Consider the following 22,142-nt stretch of genomic DNA (forward strand, 5'->3'; position numbering starts at 1 on the left):
ATATCTAATACACAAGTAAATGAATTCATCATGGACTTAATAAATCTGTGTCAACATAGTTAAGGCCAGCGTCTAACATTCTGTTACCACTAGCCCTCCACCCCTGGGTCGCGGGTTCGAGACCTACGTGGGGCAGTCGCCAGGCACTGTAGCCATAGGTTGGTTGTTTTTTCTCTGGGAATTCCGCCTTTCCTTCACCACCAAAACCTGGCACATCCTTATTTGACCATAGTTGTTATCAGGATGTAAAACACAAACAAACAAACATGGCTATGGGATAAAAATGGTGTTTCTGTCATATCAAAAAACAACATTATTTTTAGTGTTGTACATGGATATATATTACAAAATATTTTATTGATAAATATTTACATATATACAGTGGTCGGTCTTGATGACATTACAGTATAATTGACCTCTACTAGTACTATAGTGGATGCTCATTCAATACGTCCATTACAACATTGCCTGTGACATAGACGCATTGTGTATTGTCTACACCAGAACTCTGATCACCTGGCTTTGATGACTTGTTACGCAGTACTACACATGTATGCCTCAGAGCAACGTAGGTGCACCCAGGTGTAAAGGTTGTTGAGGTACTGGACAGCTGGACCCTCGTTAGTGATTACCTGTGGCTTATATGGACGTCATTGACAATAACACAAGTCATTACACACTATCAAAGCTTTTTATCTCATCCTCTAACCTCTGTATATAAATGGTGGGAAAGTCTGTTAGTGCATAAACTATTCTAGTCTTGTTGATAAACTGAAATCCAAGCTACAACACAATTACCTATAAGTAGGACTAGTACTGCTATCACTAGTCCAAAATAACTGACTATCTTCCTTTGATTTTTTTTTCTATCTCCGCCCTTCAAAATATTTCTAAAAGGAGATAGTCAATTATCTTTTGAAAAATCGTCTCCTTTTGAAAAGTCTATAAACCGGGAGAGTAATTCAGCCCTGCATGCGTGCACAAAACATTTGAAAAGGTCTCTATAGGTTATGCATGTACAGTATTTCTATTCTTGCTATGCTCGATTAATTTTAAACTATTATAATAAGGCGTATACATTTCTAAACATATTAAAAAAAAATGATCAGTTAAAGGTTGTATGGACATTGTATACAAGTGTTAATTGTGTAACTGAAATAATACTTCAAACCTTTGTGACACAGACACAGCATTTGTTATAATTAAGTGATGCCATACTTGCCAACGTTTTGAAATTTGCATTGGGGAGATTCTGCATGGTCAAAACTAAAACACAAATAAAATGTGTGTATACATACACCCCCTAGAGACAAAATAACCCTTTAAAATGACAACACTCTGAGTTATTTTTTCAGATGAAGTCATCAGATCTTAGAATATAGGAACAGTTAAGCAAATTCACTGGTTGAAAACACTAAATGTAAGGGTCCAAAATCAGAGTCTCCCTCCTACATAGGGAGGGTTGGCTAGTACATGTATGTGATTCAGTGATAAAATGTAACTTTGCAGTTACTTAGTTTATAATTTTATAATATGTTAATTGCTTAAAATCATGAATTTTCCTCAGTATGAAGTATAATATTTTGTATATTTATTTCACTTTAAGATTAAAAGAGTATAAAATTTATATAAGGTTCCCATGATACTTGTGCCGAAACCTGTAGTTTCGAATTTGAATTGTTTTTTACCGATATGACCTTGTTTATGACAATAGTTAATAGATATAAATTCAACAAAAAACAATGAAAAACAGTGTTCTAAGTGTAAAAATGCTACAGAGCCAGACTGAAATTAGAACTCTGGACCTCCGCTCCCAATACAGTACTCTTGTTCTAATCCACTGAGCTTTCTGGTCAATCATAGCTCCCTGGCCCAGTCCAACGACAGTTATATCCATAACAAATTTGAAGGGAAGGTATGGTATGTACAAAACACTACAAAGGAATACTTCATGATTTTACTTTAGTGGGACAGGGATCTTTAAAACCCTATTACTGTACAGAAATTTTGCAATAGCTTCCAATATACCCAGGGTCACTAACTATTACCTTTGAAAGAACATACTAGGGTACAAAAATTGTCAAAAGATTTCATACCAAAGTATTTAGTACCGGTATTATATGCTGTTGCTGTATATTAATAGTAATGCTATGATTAAGATATTATTGATTTTCATTTGAAACTCATCCAAAGTTCAAAATGTTCTTTTAGCTTGGCACAAGACAAGCCTTGCTATATAAACACTTTTAGGACACATGATAAATGTCATGAGAAATGGTCCACGAAAACTCACCTAAGTTCATATACATGTATATGTACAATTCACACTATATATATTATAGTCCATAAAGAGGATTATAGGATGCAATATTACCCTAATGGTACAAAATGCAGTTCAGCAATATATATTTAGTAATTGTATAACTATACTGGTAGTCTGACATATCACTAATACCACTGATTATAAAACAAATAGTAACATGTGATACAGATATAACCCTGTTACTGTACACTGTTATATATTAACTTTTGATACAGATATAACCCTGTTACTGTAAACTGCTATATATTAACATTTGTCACAGATATGACCATGTTACTGTACACTGTATCAAATGTTAATATATAACAGTGTGCAGTAACAGGGTTATATCTGTATCACATGCTACTATTTGTTTTATAATCAGTGGTATTAGTGATATGTCAGACTACCAATATAGTTATACAATTACTAAATATATATTGCTGAACTGCATTTTGTACCATTAGGGTAATATTGCATCCTATAATCCTCTTTATGGACTATAATATATATAGTGTGAATTGTACATATACATGTATATTCATATCTGTATCAAATGTTAATATATCACAGTGTACAGTAACATGGTCATATCTGCATCAAATGTTAATATATAACAGAGTACAGTAACAGGGTTATATCTGTATCTCATGTTTATATATAACAGTGTACAGTAACTTGGTCATATCTGTATCAAATATTAATATATAACAGTGTACAGTAACATGGCCATATCTGTATCAAATGTTAATATATAACAGCGTACAGTAACAGGGTTATATCTGTATCTCATGTTTATATATAACAGTGTACAGTAACTTGGTCATATCTGTATCAAATATTAATATATAACAGTGTACAGTAACATTGTCATATCTGTATCAATTGTTAATATATAGCAGTATACAGTAACATGGTCATATCTGTCTCAAATGTTAATATATAACAGTGTACAGTAATAGGGTTATATCTGTATCAAATGTTAATATATCACAGTGTACAGTAACAGGGTTATATCTTATCTGTATCAAATGTTAATATATAACTGTGTACAGTAACATGGTCATATCTGAATCAAATGTTAATATATAACAGTGTACAGGAACATGGTTATTTCTGTATCACATGTTTATATATAACAGTGTACAGTAACTTGGTCATATCTGTATCAAATATTAATATATAACAGTGTACAGTAACATTGTCATATCTGTATCAATTGTTAATATATAGCAGTATACAGTAACATGGTCATATCTGTATCACCTGTTAATATATAACAGTGTACAGTAACAGGGATATATCTGTATCAAATGTTACTATATAACAGTGTACAGTAACAGGGTTATGTCTGTATCACATGTTACTATTTGTTTTATAATCAGTGGTATTAGTGATATGTCAGACTACCAATATAGTTATACAATTACTAAATATATATTGCTGAACTGCATTTTGTACCATTAGGGTAATATTGCATCCTATAATCCTCTTTATGGACTATAATATATATAGTGTGAATTGTACATATACATGTATATTCATATCTGTATCAAATGTTAATATATCACAGTGTACAGTAACAGGGTTATATCTGTATCACATGCTACTATTTGTTTTATAATCAGTGGTATTAGTAATTGTATAACTATACTGGTAGTCTGACATATCACTAATACCACTGATTATAAAACAAATGTTAATATATAACAGTGTACAGTAATAGGGTTATATCTGTATCAAATGTTAATATATCACAGTGTACAGTAACAGGGTTATATCTTATCTGTATCAAATGTTAATATATAACTGTGTACAGTAACATGGTCATATCTGAATCAAATGTTAATATATAACAGTGTACAGTAACTTGGTCATATCTGTATCAAATATTAATATATAACAGTGTACAGTAACATGTTCATATCTGTATCAAATGTTAATATATAACAGCGTACAGTAACAGGGTTATATCTGTATCACATGTTACTATTTGTTTTATAATCAGTGGAATTAGTGATATGTCAGACTACCAGTATAGTTATACAATTACTAAATATATATTGCTGAACTGCATTTTGTACCATTAGGGTAATATTGCATCCTATAATCCTCTTTATGGACTATAATATATATAGTGTGAATTGTACATATACATGTATATTCATATCTGTATCAAATGTTAATATATAAAAGTTAACAGTAACAGGGTTAGATCTGGATCAAATGTTAATATATAACAGTGTACAGTAACAGGGATATATCTGTATCAAATGTTACTATATAACAGTGTACAGTAACATGGTCGTATCTGTATCACATGTTAATATATAACAGTGCACAGTAACATGGTCATATCTGTATCAAATGATAATATATAACAGTGTACAGTAACATGTTCATATCTGTATCAAATGTTAATATATCACAGTGTACAGTAACAGGGTTATATCTGATTCAAATGTTAATATATAACAGTGTACAGCAACATGGTCATATCTGTATCACATGTTAATATATAACATTGTACAGTAACATGGTCATATCTGTATGAAATGTTAATAGATAACAGTGTACAGTAACATGGTTATATCTGTATCAAATGTTAATATATCACAGTGTACAGTAACATGGTCATATCTGTACACTGTTATGTTATATATTAACATGTGATACAGATATGACCATGTTGCTGTACACTGTTATATATTAACATTTGATGCAGATATGACCATGTTACTGTACACTGTTATATATTAACATGTGATACAGAAATAACCATGTTACTGTACACTGTTATATATTAACATTTGATACAGATATGACCATGTTACTGTACACTGTTATATATGACCATAATTAAGCTGTTTTTAAAGGGAAAGTCCTAAGAAGAACTTTCGGAAATATCAGACTAGAGGCAGTTAAATATGGTGATGTTGATGTATGATAAAAGACGTTCTAAATATAAATATGAAAACTTTCTAATTTCTTTCTTTTATAGGTTTTCTCAGGATGTCGACTGTTTGTATTCATTCCAAAGACACCAGCAAGGGTAAGACTTACAATCTATTTTCCCTCAAATTATTTGATATTTTAAGTCTAAATATGTTTTCTGTTCTCCAACTATGGTCCACATGTAATTATATCATGTTGTATATTATTGAGGTGTCAAAATCATGTTTATATTTACTTATTTAAATCTGAAGTTAACAAGGCTGTAGGAATTGTTTTTGCAAGAAATTGTACTTTAACCATATAAAGTGTATTGGAGTGTCTCAATTGTCAAGGTCATGGGTATGAATGAATATATATGTTTCTTCATTTAATTGGCACACAAATCAGCCACACTTGAAAGCGGGGTGGCCAATTCACCCCGTTGATCTTTGTTTATTTGTTACAATAGTATAGGCTCCTCTTACATCTACTGGGAAACACCTTGATAGTACCCAGATCTAGACAAATTGTATCGGTTGTAAACACCCCTGGGTCCCTGTTAGCTCATAACGAGCTTAACTTGACTGTGTGCGGGAAGTTGTGGTGTAGGGGTCGCACATGTGGGAATAGAATGGCTGTTGTTGTGTAATTGTGTAAGGCTAGACTTCCTACAGACACCAGTTAATGCTGCTTTACTAAGACAAGACGCACACATAACAACAGGTAATCTGAGATATATAATGGTTATAATGTTAATTAGAACATGTAGAGAACAATCAATGAGATGTTACATGCTTGGGTAGTTATACGAAGATAGACTGTGTAAATGATACTTATATTTACATGTAATTTTGTACAAACCTGTGGGTATAGACATGCTGTATTGATATAATGGTATATGTATATGTATGTTAAAATTGCATTACATTTACTAATTCTGATGATAATCTTTATGTTTTTAGTATCATAATGATATATATTGATTACAATATCAGAACTCCTGATGTGTAGCTACATTGCACTGTTACTAGTAGATTTCAATGTTAATTACAGTAGGTTAATTTTGTACCAAACCTGTTATCTATATACAACATGCATGTCACTATTATTGTACAGGACTGTTTTTGTGTGGTGAAATCTAAAATTAAAACTAGATATTCTTTGACAGCTGGAGAACAACTTCAATTACCTGGACATACAAGCGATCGAAAGTAAAAAACAGAACCAGGTATGTAATATTGTTTAACCCTCCTGATAGTACAGTACCTGTTTCCTTGTACAGTTTGACCACAGATTATCTTATCAATTTGTTCACTTTAAATGCCTAAAATAGGTGTTAACACATGCTGAAGTTGGTAAGGTGATACTGGCGTAAGTATGAATTTGTGTGCTCACAATTAACATCAAAATACAAATGATTAAGATTTTACACCTAACTTGTATCTCTCTAAAGTGTGTCCATATTCATTAACAGTTCCTGTTAAACCTCGCTGATCAATATCATGATAATCAGAAAAGAAGTTTTGTTGACAAACAAGCTTTCCATGTCACTGGACTGTTCTTGGTGCACTAAAGGGGTGAGGTCATGTTTTGATAAGATGCTGCAGTGCTCCTGTTTGTCCTGAAGTGTTTTGATTGGCTGAGCCTGACAGTGTTTTGATTTGTAAAGTCAGACAATGTATTGATTGGTTAATTCTTACAATGCTTTAGTTGATTCAAAAGAGAGTAGTCTGATTGGTTGAGTGTGACGCTATTAAGTCCGTTATGCTTTTGTTACAGTTATCAGTGACGGTAGATAGTAAGACGTACAATTTTGTGACCCTTGAAGCGGAGACAGAGGAGGTCAATCACATGATCACACACCTGGCTGTATCTCTACGCCACATCTTTCCAGACTTCACCATAGAGTATGTAATGTTAGGCAAAGTTCCGGTCATAACTTGATTGTATCTGAAATAATGACATTTAGCCTGGCTTATTATAAGATATTAATCCAGATGACTAAGGAATTCAACACTTTTGTAATGTATGATTTGAATTGTGTATGTTTTCTTTCTTACAGGAGATTAATAAAGAAAATAGAAGTGTGCCCACCAGAACGAACAAAGATGATGACAGATATGACTAAAAATATTTCCAAGGAGACTGGTCCTTGTGGAGGATTCACAATGATGTATGCTTGTATGTGTGACTACCACAGCCTTCCCTTCAGAGCAGAGGTTGAATGGGTACGTCAAAATTATACTCGTATTTGTATGCGCAGCCTTTAACTTTGTATATATATACTTGTATGTGTGACCCCCAGTGTATTTATACTTGTATGTGTGGCCCTCAGTGTATATATACTTGTATGTGTGACCCTCAGTGTATATATACGTGTATGTGTGACCCTCAGTGTATATATACTTGCATATGTGACCCTCAGTGTATATATACTTGTACGTGTGACCCTCAGTGTGTATATATACTTGTATGTGTGCCCCTCAGTGTATATATACTTGTATATGTGACTCTCAGTGTATATATACTTGTATGTGTGACCCTCAGTGTATTTATACTTGTATGTGTGGCCCTCAGTGTATATATACTTGGATGTGTGACCCTCAGTGTATTTATACTTGTATGTGTAACCCTCAGTGTATATATATACTTGTATGTGTGACCCGCAGTGTATATATACTTGTATGTGTGGCCCTCAGTGTATTTATACTTGTATGTGTGCCCCTCAGTGTATATATACTTGTATGTGTGGCCCCCAGTGTATTTATACTTGTATGTGTGACCCTCGGTGTATATATACTTGTATGTGTGACCCTCATTGTATTTATACTTGTATGTGTGGCCCTCAGTGTATATATACTTGGATGTGTGACCCTCAGTGTATTTATACTTGTATGTGTAACCCTCAGTGTGTGTATATATACTTGTATGTGTGGCCCTCAGTGTATTTATACTTGTATGTGTGGCCCTCAGTGTATTCATACTTGTATGTGTAACCCTCAGTCTGTATATATATACTTGTATGTGTGACCCTCAGTGTATTTAGACTTGTATGTGTGACCCTTGGTGTATATATACTTGTATGTGTGACCCCCAGAGTATATATACTTGTATGTGTGACCCTCAGTGAATTTATACTTGTATGTGTGACCCTCAATGTATATATACTTGTATATGTGACCCTCAGTCTATATATACTTGTATGTGTGACCCTCAGTGTGTATATATACTTTTATGTGTGACCCTCAGTGTATATATACTTGTATGTGTAACCCTCAGTGTATATATATACTTGTATGTGTGACCCTCAGTGTGTATATATACTTTTATGTGTGACCCTCAGTGTATATATACTTGTATGTTTGACCCTCAGGGTATTTATACTTGTATGTGTGACCCTTGGTGTATATATACTTGTATGTGTGACCCTCAGTGTATTTAGACTTGTATGTGTGACCCTTGGTGTATATATACTTGTATGTGTGACCCTCAGAGTATATATACTTGTATGTGTGACCCCCAGTGTATTTATACTTGTATGTCTGACCCTCAGTGTATATATACTTGTATGTGTGCCCCTCAGTGTATTTATACTTGTATGTGTGACCCACAGTGTGTGTATATATACTTGTATGTGTGGCCCTCAGTGTATATATACTTGGATGTGTGACCCTCAGTGTATTTATACTTGTATGTGTAACCCTCAGTGTATATATACTTGTATGTGTGACCACCAGTGTATATATCCTTGTATGTGTGACCCCCAGTGTATATATACTTGTATGTGTGCCCCTCAGTGTATTTATACTTGTATGTGTGACCCTCAGTGTATTTATACTTGTATGTGTAACCCTCAGTGTGTGTATATATACTTGTATGTGTGGCCCTCAGTGTATATATACTTGTATGTGTGACCCTCAGTGTATTTATACTTGTATGTGTGACCCTCAATGTATATATATACTTGTATGTGTGACACTCAGTGTATTTATATACTTGTATGTGTGACACTCAGTGCAGAGGTCAAATGGATATAGAACTTTGAATAAATGTACTGGCATGTGTGACCTTCAGGGCAGAGGTTAAATATGTGACCTCCAGGGCAGAGGTCAAATCGATATAGAACTTTGTATTAATGTACTGGCATGTGTGACCTTCAGGGCAGAGGTTAAATGTGTGACCTTCAGGGCAGAGGTTAAATGTGTGACCTTCAGGGAAGAGGTCAGATGGATATAGTCCTTTGTATTAATGTACTGGCATGTGTGACCTTCAGGGCAGAGGTTAAATGATACCAAATGTTGCGTACTTGTATGTGTGACCTTCATTGCCGAGGATAAATTATGCAAAACTTTGCGTACTTGTATGTGTGACCTTCGGGGCAGAGGTTAAATAATACCAAACTTTGCGTACTTTTATTTGTTACCTTCAGGGCAGAGGTTAAATAATACCAAACTTTGCGTACTTGTATTTGTGACCTTCAGGGCAGATGTCAGATGCATGAGTACATTACGATTTAAACTTTCAGAGAAGAGGTCATCTAAGTGCATTATTAGGTATACCTATATATATAATGTTATCCATGTTCGTCACATTCTGTACTTTACCCCACATCCTTTCCTGTTGTGATTCATTGCTAAAACTCTTCTGATTTATAGAATTTCATCAATGTTTGTACAAAAGTCAAGTTTTAGAAAACTTTGATGAGCTCATATTTTAGGATCCCATAGTCAGCACAAAGGTCACCATTGCTATTTATAGGTCAACTATAACTATTTTGTCAGTAGACTCATTGTCAACAGTCCACCACATCAGAACTAAGATGTATCTTATCTATATGGTACATTTTCTAGTTTTCTTTTTACAGCGTCTTCCTAAGAACTTTTATGATTAATGTCATAGCTTGTTAAAGTGAAAGCTTTTAAGTTTGCTCAAAGAAACGAAATTAGCAGAAAAAAAGGAACAAATGACTCTGACTAGCATTCAAAACGCAGGAGACAAAAGTGTTTAAAAGCTAAGAGACTCCCCAGCAACTGCAAGATTTGGAGCCATGACATTGTCTTTGAAGCTTACAGGGGTAAAGAATTGTCAACTTTGTTCAAATGAATGACCTTGACCTAAATCCAAGGTCACAGGTAAATTGAGTGCCGCAAGGCATTCAAGTAACACACATTTTGTAATATAATAAGATAAGTACAGAGGTATCAGAGAGGACTATTGACAACCTGGGTCATTAAACCCAGTTAACATATGATATTTTATGGAGAATTATTGACATTTTTTTCTTCAGGACATTGATACAATCTACCTGTCTCAAGACTCGAGGGAACTCCGACTTCGTGACTTTGACCACTTAGAAGCAAGGTAAGGTGTTGCCTCACACTTGATGAGTTTTATCTCTCAGGTAATTTGACCACTAAGAACCAAGGTAAGGTATTGCCTCAGACTTGATGAGTTTTACCTCTCAGGTAATTTGACCACTAAGAACCGAGGCAAGGTATATTGCCTCAGACTTGATGAGTTTTATCTCTCAGGTAATTTGACCACTAAGAACCAAGGTAAGGTATTGCCTCAGACTTGATGAGTTTTACCTCTCAGTTAATTTGACCACTAAGGATCAAGGTAAGGTATTGCCTCACACTTGATGAGTTTTACCACTTAGAACCAATTCAAGCTGTCTGACAGTTGGGAGCAAACTTAACTTGGTAGCCTAGTGTGCTGGAGTTAACAAGAAAAGTTAGCTGAAGACTAGAGTGCACGACAATGTTTTGTCTAATGCACTATCTTGTTACAGGTGCACTACCAAGTCCACTCAATACCAAGCTCAGTTTCATTTGCTCCCAACTGTTTGTTCTCATTCTTGGTGAACTTGACCACTAAGGTGAGCTATGTGTTTGTGACTTTAACGAGGTGAACTTCACAGTCGTGCACATTATTTTAGTGTTTTTCAGAGGTCTTGCTTAGTAGTTCCATGAATGAAAATTGTATGTAATATCAATTCCTTTGAAATGTTTTATATTACATGACATAGTATGATATACAAACAGTATGGTACTTATAGGTTATTTAAAAGGAAACTTAAAAAATATATCAAAATACAAACATTATTTCTTTTACAAAAATTAGGAAGTTGTATCTACTTACATGTATTCCATCACTGTTGTTGGCCGGAATATTAACATGCAGGGGTCTTAATGTGGGAGGAAACTGGAGTAACTTCAATCACCTTATCAGTTACTCTATATATAATGACTATAACAATGTTATTGATATTTTTCAGAGATCTTGTGCCTATAATAGGAGCCTTAGAACACAACACCTGGTTTACAAAGCTAGACGCTAATGATGTCAAACTGGTGAGTGTATGACCAAGTGTTACCTAAAACTGGTGAGTGTATGACCGAGTGTTACCTAACACTGGTGATGTATGGCCGAGTGTTACCTAAAACTGGTGAGGGTATGGCCGAGTGTTACCTAAAACTGGTGAGGGTATGGCCGAGTGTTACCTAAAACTGGTGAGGGTATGGCCGAGTGTTACCTAAAACTGGTGAGTGGATGGCCGAGTGTTACCTAAAACTGGTGAGTGTATGGCCGAGTGTTACCTAAAACTGGTGATGTATGACCGAGTGTTACCTAAAACTGGTTAGTGTATGACCGAGTGTTACCTAAAACTGGTGAGGGTATGGCCGAGTGTTACCTAAAACTGGTGAGGGTATGGCCGAGTGTTACCTAAAACTGGTGAGGGTATGGCCGAGTGTTACCTAAAACTGGTGAGTGTGTGGCCGAGTGTTACCTAAAACTGGTGAGTGTGTGGCCGAGTGTTACCTAAAACTGGTGAGTGTATGACCGAGTGTTACCTAAAACTGGGGAGTGTATGGCCGAGTGTTACCTAAAACTGGTGAGTGTATGGCCGAATGTTACCTAAAACTGGTGAGTGTATGGCCGTCAGTGTTACCTAAAACTGGTGAGTGAATGGTTGAGTGTTACCTTAAACTGGAACTATAGTGTAGTGATGTGTACAATTTTGTACTGGTGATAAAGAAGTTTTATAATCATGATGTTTTGTTTATTTACAGACGTTGGAAGCTCAACAATCAGAGGTTTTCAAGGTGATGAGAAGAAATGCTGTGATAAATGAATTGTGTCTAAGTAACTCAGGGATTAGCTCGTAAGTTTACTGTCTAGTAACTCAGGGATTAGCGAGTAAGTTTACCGTCTAGTAACTCAGGGATTAACACATAAGTTTACTATATAACGACTCGGGGATTAACGCTAGTGACTCAGGGATAAACATGTAAGTTGACCAATCTAGTGACTCAGGGATTAACACATAAGTTTACCATCTAGTAATTAACTCGGGGATTAACACGGAAGTTTACTATCTAGTAACTCGGGGATTAACACGTAAGTTGACCGATCAAGTGACTCAGGGATTAACACTTAAGTTGATTAATCTAGTGACTCAGGGATTAACGTGTAATTTGACCGATCAAGTGACCCAGGGATTAACATGTTAGTTGACCGATCTAGTGACTTAGGGATTAACACCTAAGTTGACTGATCTAGTGACTCAGGGATCAACACTTAAGTTTACCGTCTAGTAACTCGGGGATTAACACGTTAGTTGACCGATCAAGTGACTTAGGGATTGACTGATCTAGTGACTGAGGGATTAAAACGTAGGTTTACTGTCTACTGACTCAAGGATTAATGCATAGGTTTACTGTCTAGTTCCTCAGGGATTTACATGTAAATTGACCGGTTTAGTGACTCAGATATAAACTCAAAATGTTACTCAGGTAACTCAGGGATTTACATTAAATCTCCCTGCTGGTCATCCATAAATCTTGGGTCTATTGACCTAGAAATTAACACATCAGTTAAAAAATGAGTGACTCGGGAGTGGACTGTAACATACGTTGAGTGGTTCAGTGACTCAGGAACCAAATTTACATGAAAGTTTTTGACTCTCGACTCTGAGAGTGTTCTAACATTAGATTCTTTATTAGTGACTCAGTCACACAAGACTCACATAAAGTTCACATGTAAGTTAATGATTCAGAGCATTGAGGTGAACATGTTAGTTATCAATCATGGGTTAGAATCTGGTTAATGAGGAATACTGTTCTATGTTACAGAGACTTTGTACAGAAACTTTCAGTGGCTTTACTGTCCAACAGTTCTACAACGCTACATAGTATAGATCTGTCCAAAAATGCCATCGATGACAAAGGTAGGTAGAATTTGAAAAACTCCAAAAACAATACATGTACAAATTAATGACAAGTGTACTCATTTGATGACGGAAAACATGTTAATATCTAGCTAGCCAGGAGTGAGTAAAGTGATATTTTCTAGGAGTCCAATTTTGGTTCTTTTCAAGTACTGGCTAGGCTAAAATATTTCATAGCATCATCTCATGAACACTTAACATTTTATAAACTTTACATGAATAAGCAGTCTCAATTCAAATAATGTAACTGGTAAGGTTGTTTTAAAAATCAAATTTTCTTCAGTTATATTCTGAAAAACAAAATACCAGAAAGAAATCTACAGAGACTTGTTTATGTTCTCCCAGAAAGAGATGTTAGCAAGCCTTACCAGTGTTGAAACACCTACATAATCAGTATGTGTGATTCCACATCTAAATATACTAATGAATTCAGGAGGAAGAAGCTGGATTGGACAGGCTGTGTGAAACACACTGTATTAGACTTTGTAGACTGGAGATTGTTTATTTAAGAGTTTTTTAGTGTTTTTTTTTCTTGAGTTTTGTTGTTTTGTTGTTACATTGTATAACCTTGTCGCAATATAAAATTTGTTCAAAACAGCCATCACCCATTTGATTGGTTCCCTGGGAAGTTTGTGTAGAGGTCTGATCAGGTTCGACATCAGTCATGCCAAGATAACCGGGAGGGGCCTGAATAAGGTAGCGGAGACCCTCACACACAACACGGTCGTAGGAGGCAAACTTCAGAAGCTCAACATGGCTGACAATCAGGCGAAAGGGGAGGATCTTCAGGTGAGGAACCTACATAGTCAGGTTCAGTCAGGTTCCATATGTGTAGTCTGAACAACTGACATAAATATTGTAAAAATAGTCATCTGGCAAGACAGTCTCTCTCTTCACAGTTTAACCAGTAAAATTAAAATGAACAACAAATAATAATAATAATTTAAGGTTATCACAGCCCAGCTAGTTGGCCATTTCAAAGCTGTTCACAAGTCATTATCTGTGATTAATTAGGCCTTTGCAACCTAGCCAATATCTGTCTGAACTCCCTGGGGAACATTATATATATATATATATATGTAACAGCCGGTGCTGCCATTTTGGCACTCACAGCTAACAGTTAACAATTCTAGCACTGCCCAACCACATACTCGTTTACAGCTGGAACAAGTGGAATAAAGTATCTTGTTAAAACATACAACACATCTATTTTTATTCACATTTTGGTTTTTAGGTCACCTGAGACAAAGTCTCAAGTGACCTATTGCGATTGCCTTTTGTCCGTCGTCGTCCGCCCGTAAACAATTTACATTTTCGACTTCTTCTCCAAAACCCCTGAACCAATTTCAATGAAATTTTGTAGAAACCTTCCATGGCCAAAGGTCAACAAAAAGCCAGAATGGTAGAATCAAACACTCTTCATAGATGGAAGGGTCTTAAGGTGCTCTACCAAAATTGTGAATTTCATGACCCTTGGGTATCACGTTTCGCCCTGGGGAGGTGGTAAACTTTAATATAGTTTATATAGGGAAATCATATTTTGGACCAACAATTGTTTAATTTCCATTGGAAGTAATTAAATTTAGGTTAGCATTATCAGTATTGGGTAGCAGTTTGATGGTATGCACATATGAGCCTTTACTGACCCCCCGGGGCTGATGGGTGGGTCCAAAAAGGGTTGAATTGCCTGAAATTTCAAAAATCTTCTTCTCAAGACCCAGAAATGGTAGAATCAAACACTCTTCATAGATGGAAGGGTCTTAAGGTGCTCTACCAAAATTATGAATTTTATGACCCTGGGGTATCACGTTTACCCCTGGAGAGAAGGTAAACTTTACTATAGTTTATATAGGGAAAATCACATTTTGGACCAACACATTTGTTTAATTTTCATTGGAAATAATTAAATTTGGGTTAGCATTATCAGTATTGGATAGCAGTTTGATGGTATGCACATAAAAGCCCTGACTGACCTCCCAGGGCTGATGGGTAGGGCCAAAAAGGGTTGAATTGACTGAAATTTCAAAACAAAAACTTCTCAAAGACCCAGACATGGTAGAATCAAACACTCTTCATAGATGGAAGAGTCTTAAGGTTTATGACCCNNNNGGTTTATAATGGCAAATGATACTTTGAATATTACATGTTAATAACTTGATTGGAATTATAACCCTGAGTTGACAGTTTGATACTTTGAAAATTTTGAGCCAGCCCTACCCCCAGTCGCTGTAGGGTGGGGCCCAAAGGAGTCAGTGTGCTAAAATTTCTTCATTTTCCTTGTTTAGAATCAGAGGTGCTAGTTTCAAAGACTTTTTAGTCTTAAATCTGTATGCTAGATATTGAATAAGGTGGTTTTTATTGTTTTTTGTCACTGAATAATATTTCTGTTCGTGTTAAAAACAAAATCAACTCTCTGTTTAAATATATCAGGTGACGTTAAGGCCCATGGGCCTCTTGTTAATTTGATATTTCCTCAGCTAGGTCTTTTTTATCGATAACTTTGACACACAATAGTGAATTCCACACCTATTGTTCATCAGACATGTTGGAATTCAATGAATTTCTTCCTGTTTATTTACCTTTGACTGTTTACCGTCAGTTTTACGATTATCTTTTTGACACTAACTTGTTAACCCTTGACATTGCTAATGTTTATATTTGTATTTCAGAAACTGTACCACTTTCTGGCCAGTCCCAACACACTCACGCGTTTGGACTTGTCGGGTATAGACTGTGCCTTGGAAAACGTAGGTGGTTTGGTTTGGTTACATTCATAATTCCTGTCTTTCTGACACATTTTAGTGGCTGTGTGTTACTATGAAACAATAACAGACCAAATTGCTCTGACATGTGACCACCTCCAACAGACCATCTGTGTAAAGACCCCACTTTAAATCTTCTTGTTGAAGTTATTTCATTTTGAACTAAACCTGTAATAAGAGACCACCTGCAGTGCAGTGCAACTCATTTCAGACCTCCAGACAGGGATTGTTTATTCTTCGATTTCAGCCGTCAGCAGAGTTATTGTGTGTGCCAAATTTATTGTTGTATATGGATACAGGTATATTAAAAATATTTGGAAAGACACTTTATGAAAGCAACTTGAACAACACATTCAAACAAATATTGTTAATATCTTCCCCTGATAAACTTTTGCCATTAGGGTTTTAAATGCAAAATTGTCTAGTGTTGAATTTATTGTATCATAGGAAACTTAAAATACTAAGGTAATTAACAACTAATTAGGTTTACTGAATATCCCAAAACCATTAGATTACAATGATCTTAATATCAGTTTTACTTTCTATGCAAACAATATACACGTTTCAAGACCGACTGGTCCTTTTGTCAAGTTATGGCTTGAAACATATTGCAACACATTTAATATGTACATTGCTTGTGAAGAAAGTAAAACAGTGATATTACATATTTCTAAACTGATGAATCTGATTGAAGATAACGATGATCTTGTTTGTCTCTCCAGCTGTTTGGGCCGTTATTGCGGGGTTGCTGTGCCACCCTAACACATCTCAGCCTGGCAAGGAACAGCTTCACCTCCAAGAAAGTTAAGGAAGTATCGCCTCCACCATCATGGAAACAGTTCTTTGCTAGTGTGTACGACCTGCAGCACTTAAATCTGTCTGGCTGCAAACTTCCAAACGAACCGCTCAGGTAAGACTCTTAACCACTGAATTAAGACACTCAATTAAGTCGATCAAAAAGTAAGGCAACATGGAAACTTCATTTCAAAAATCATCGGAATCTAGAAAATCGAAGTTTCACTCTAGGTGTAATATTATTTCAGGATATGAATTTTAAAAATCATGAACCTGTTTGTTTATGCGATGTTGTGATATTTCATTAAATCATCAATGGACAAGTGCCACACGATGTCAGATTTAAGTACATCTGTCATGGGATGCATGATGGTTGTTAAAAGCTGGGAATAAATTTTCCCAGGTAGTTGATCATACCAACAACTCTTCTCAGCTCTGTTAAATCTTTCGGAGTGTCCAATCCTCTTATTGCTTCCATGCGTCCAGGATTTGTACCGATGCTGTCCCCACTCACCACATGACCAAAGTACTCATGTTTGGACTTTCCAAACTCGCACTTGTCCTTGTTTAGCTTAAGGCCTGATGCTCGTATTCTGTCTAGGACCTTGACCTTCATCATGTTCCTCCCTGGTCTTCCCATAGATCAATGTGTCATCTATGATAGCCTCACAGAAAGGAAATCATCCAAATAGAGTGATGATGGTCGTGAGCCCGTACTACCTTCATCCAGAGGTATTTGATAAAATCCGCTGCTGGCATCTAACTTGGAGAACATCTTAGCTCCATCCGGTTAAGTTCCTCTTTTGAGTAAGGGAAATGGAACACACCTTGAGGTGCTAATACGATAAGGAGATGCGTGCTCCTTTAACTGTATCCTGACTGGCTCATACGCCAGCAGTCCTGTTGGTCCAAACAGGTCATCAGTAACAGCTTCAACTCTCATTACTAGTCCCATTTGGTTTGTAACACTCCTTCCTAGTAAGTAACTGGAGCTAGCTCCACCAATCACACATATTGGGAATTTGAATTGTCTCCCCTTCTGCTAAGCATGGCATTCAAATCTACGTAGGGATGGAAGGACTCCTCCTCCTGGACCCTGAAGTATGGAACCGATGGGACTCAACGCTGGTTGTTGATTAAGCTTAAGCTTGTTGTTTGTCGCTTGAGAGAGAACAGTAATGTCTGCCCCGGTATCAATCTTGAATGTTATGGGTGTGTTACCTACTTTAAGTTTCACCTCCCATGCTGTTTCATAACTGTAGCATGAGGTTATGGCTCTGAGAAAGAATTCCTCCTGCTCTGTCACTTCTTTTACAGCAACGCCCTTTTTCGACCACCAGCAGCACACAAAGTGATCCATCTTATTACACAACCTAAAGCGCCTTCCTGTAGCAGGGCATTTATCATGTCCCTTACTGCATCCACAACGCAAACAAGTTCCCTTTTCATAAGACTTTTTAACAACCCTGTCCTTCTGCAATTTCATGCAATGCCCTGACGAACACCTCCACAGACTCACCGGGAGCCTGGCTCCTTATGCAGAAGCATGCATGTTCGTGTATAATGTCCGTTTCGGAATAAAATAGCTATTAGATTTTTCAATAACTTTCTTGAAATCCTCCTCATCTCCGGCCACATCGAACACCAAAGTTTTAATTATATGATCTGCCTGATTGCCCATGACATAAATCAATGCACTTATCTGAACTGAATCTTCATCCTTGTGCAGTTTGGTTGTGGTCCTGTAATGCTTGAACCTCATATTCCAATCGTTCCATCCGCCTAGTCGAATGCAATCAAATTTCTCTGAGGCCTGGCCTGCCATCAGGTCTAATCAATGTTACAGTTCCTTTTTACTACCAGGAAGTCCTTGCACTTGCCTCAATCTGACACCATATTGTGATATTTCATCACTGGACAAGTGCTGTATTTGAATCCATTTGTTGTACTGCTCGTGTCGTCTTACATCCGGTACATACATATTACTCACACAGACATATGCATGTTCATCAAACAAACCTAGACTTACACTTGTCATTTTATGATCAAATTCTGTTTCTAGCACATGCGGAACAACTGATTTGTCCGTTTTTAAATATAACATTTTTGGGTATAAATCATGGCGGACCTGCAAATGTTGGCCTTGCAAGGCTTTATCAAAATCAGCCTATGTAATTAAACAGGATATCTTTATTACATTAGATGGGAGGTGGTGAAGGGGAGCAAGAACTAGATGAGGATTAAAATGCATGCATGGACTCTTTATTTCAGGGAATTGCTGTTAGGAATAGGCAGTAATATAAACTTGAGTGCTGTACACCTGGACCTCAGCAGTAACGAGCTCATGTCCCAGGGGGCTTCTGTACTGGAGAGCTGTATCGGTAACATAGCCTGTCTCAAAAGTCTAGACCTCAGCAACAACGGTAATTCTTCTCAAAAAGTTCTGTTTTTAGTTTTATATTGTATCATAGATTAATGACAATTTTTCTGTCATCACCAATGATATATATTGATTGCCCTTGTATGAGGGAGGGGCCACAGTGGCCTATTTGTTAAAGTATCTGACCGTCTAGGATCACTAGCCCTCTGTTGTGTATAAGCGTATTACAGTTATATCCGAATGTTAACATACTGCTCCAGCTTTCAGTATGTACCTGAAGTGCATTGTGGGAAACTGCACCTTAATAAACCACCATTAAGCACATGGTTGTTTTGTTGTCTGCTTGTGATGATGAGCCACAGACCATTACACCCTTCACTATTAGGACACGGATAAGTTTGATACTGTTTGACCGTAAAGTAAACTTCAAATTTATCATAAAGCACTTTTAATATTGACAAATGAAGTTGTTTGCACTAGTCTGTCATTAGGACTGGCAGTAGACTATACACAAATGTAATTGCCATGTGTTTGGTTTTCAGGTCTGGACCAGAGTCTCATCAGCTTGCTCAACTGGATCGGGAACAACAGAGCTCTTAAACACCTGGCCATTGGCCGTAACTTTGACCACATCAGACCCAGGTACGGCTGACAGATAACCTATTGAATTTGTTTCCCTTTGCATTCTAGTGTAGTTCAGGCCATACAAAACTATTTATTAGTTTCTCAGGCCAATCTTTTCAGAAAATGATGTGGGAGGGTGGATTTTATTTTGCTTTTTTAGCTCTCATGAAAGTGATGAGGGAGGCACTTTTTTTTACCATTTTCTTGTATAGATCGGCAAAGGTACAGCCATAGCATGACTGTACCCACCGATGACATTTCATGGTAAAAGCGCTGTTGAACTGTACTGAAATTAGCTGCCAGGCCATGCCATTGTCAGCAAGACGCTTGATGTCAATTGTGCCGTTTCATTTAAGCGAGAACGAGATACCGTTTTTGAAACCAATAGTCAAATCTGGATTTTTTTTGCGCAATGTTTTTTTAACACATTTTCGTTTTATTCTTTTTCAATTTGGCAATAAAAACGGCGATGTGAAGGGTTATTATTTGATCCCTGTCCCATTGCACTGTTGCTCAAAGTAGAGCCCCCATAACTTCTAATGAAAATAATGTATCACAGTCTGGCCTGGACACTTCCATTGACCAGATAGCTCAATCGTTTGAGCGTTAGTATAACAGCTGCAGTCCAGGGTTGGAATCCCAGTCTAGCTAGCCCGGCTGTATTACAATAAGAACACGGTTGATGATTATATTTTGTTTATATCATACATATTTTTTCATAAAAGTCCCTAAATGTATGGTTTATCTTTCAGAGATGATTTATCAAAGCTAATTGTCATGGTGGAAGGAACTATTTCCAATTCTAAGTTACTGTTTTGGCAGTAATACGGGCATCAGTCAAAAAATTCCTGTTTTAAACTTTTTTTCTTATATGGATTTTTGGAAAAAGGAGTTATTGTATAACAGAGTTGCACAGAAGTTGTACCATAAATAAAAACTTCAATAGTTTAATTCACAAAATTACAGTATTTGATAAAATAAAATCGGAAACATGAAGTGTGATTGAACCAGGTTCTATAGATATGATAATGATATTTCACTTTCTGTTCCCAGGAATCTGCCTGGTGTTCTTGATGCCATTGTTCAACTCATTCAGGATGAAGACTCTGTAAGTGACATATGTTTTCCCATAAGGAGGGCAAAATACAAATGTGCAGTGATTGTGTCAGTTTTTACCGTACAAATGTGCAGTGATTGTGTCAGATTTTACCGTACAAATGTGCAGTGATTGTGTCAGTTTTTACCGTACAAATATACAGTGATGGTGTCATTTTTTACTGTACAAATGTGCAGCGATGATGTCGGTTTTTACCGTACAAATGTGCAGTGATGATGTCAGTTTTTACCGTACAAATGTGCAGTGATGGTGTCAGTTTTTGTCATGTCTCACTGGCTACAACATTCGTTGCGGTCTAACCTATGTTCAGTGTCACACTCGTTTACAACAATAATGCAGTATGTTTTCACTGTCATGAACCTTTTGTAGTACTCCAGGCCACAGTTTCAGATGTTCAATCCAGTAAGTCTTTATTTGGTAAGGTATTTGTATCATAGCTGATCAAATTAATTGTACAGACAGAATTTACAATGTAAGCAAATTAAGAAAATAATAAAATCAATATAAAATCTGAATGCTAAATTGTTTACATTTGACAGCATTTGGCGTCTTTATCGTTAGCGGATTCCAAGTTGAAGGGTAGCATAGCTACGATACTCAATTCTCTCGGCAGTAACCTTACTTTGGTGGAAATAGACATCAGGTATGTGATTGGACAATCTGGGAAATTAATACTGTAAAGCTAGCGTATAATCTGTAAAGGGGGCTAATCTGAACAAAGAAATAGCAGTTCTCTGTTGATTACAGTAAAGTATGTTGAACCAATAATAGAAGCGGGAATATACTGTCAAAAATACATCAGATAATATAAGGGCCTAGCTTACAGAAGGTCAAACTTTCTGAAATTGTTCATGATGATACACTGTAATTATATGCAGATGTGCAATAGTGGTTTGAAAAATTCTGAAAGTCAAGGTCGCTATTTCTAAAAAATGGAAACGGGAATATACTGTGAAAAATACATCATATAAGGCCCTTCCTTACACAAAACCAAATTT

At 36.2% G+C, this 22,142-nt stretch overlaps 1 protein-coding gene across 26 annotated transcripts in view; it reads left to right on the forward strand.

The window, feature by feature from the left end:
* Positions 1-22,142, forward strand: part of LOC110447620 (F-actin-uncapping protein LRRC16A-like) — an 85,894-nt gene that overhangs the window by 15,924 nt on the left and 47,828 nt on the right. For all 26 annotated transcript variants that reach the window (XM_021493427.1, XM_021493430.1, XM_021493435.1 and 23 more), the window contains exons 3-17: positions 5,304-5,354; positions 6,405-6,464; positions 7,016-7,143; positions 7,299-7,464; positions 10,524-10,597; positions 11,514-11,589; positions 12,310-12,401; positions 13,372-13,466; positions 14,065-14,255; positions 16,136-16,213; positions 16,951-17,138; positions 19,295-19,446; positions 19,946-20,045; positions 21,081-21,135; positions 21,684-21,787. In XM_021493427.1, the coding sequence (XP_021349102.1) occupies positions 5,304-5,354; positions 6,405-6,464; positions 7,016-7,143; positions 7,299-7,464; positions 10,524-10,597; positions 11,514-11,589; positions 12,310-12,401; positions 13,372-13,466; positions 14,065-14,255; positions 16,136-16,213; positions 16,951-17,138; positions 19,295-19,446; positions 19,946-20,045; positions 21,081-21,135; positions 21,684-21,787 (1,610 nt within the window). The remainder of the gene's footprint in view (positions 1-5,303; positions 5,355-6,404; positions 6,465-7,015; positions 7,144-7,298; positions 7,465-10,523; positions 10,598-11,513; positions 11,590-12,309; positions 12,402-13,371; positions 13,467-14,064; positions 14,256-16,135; positions 16,214-16,950; positions 17,139-19,294; positions 19,447-19,945; positions 20,046-21,080; positions 21,136-21,683; positions 21,788-22,142) is intronic.

Source organism: Mizuhopecten yessoensis, unplaced genomic scaffold, assembly GCF_002113885.1.
Source record: "Mizuhopecten yessoensis strain PY_sf001 unplaced genomic scaffold, ASM211388v2 scaffold3537, whole genome shotgun sequence".
NCBI lineage: Eukaryota > Metazoa > Mollusca > Bivalvia > Pectinida > Pectinidae > Mizuhopecten > Mizuhopecten yessoensis.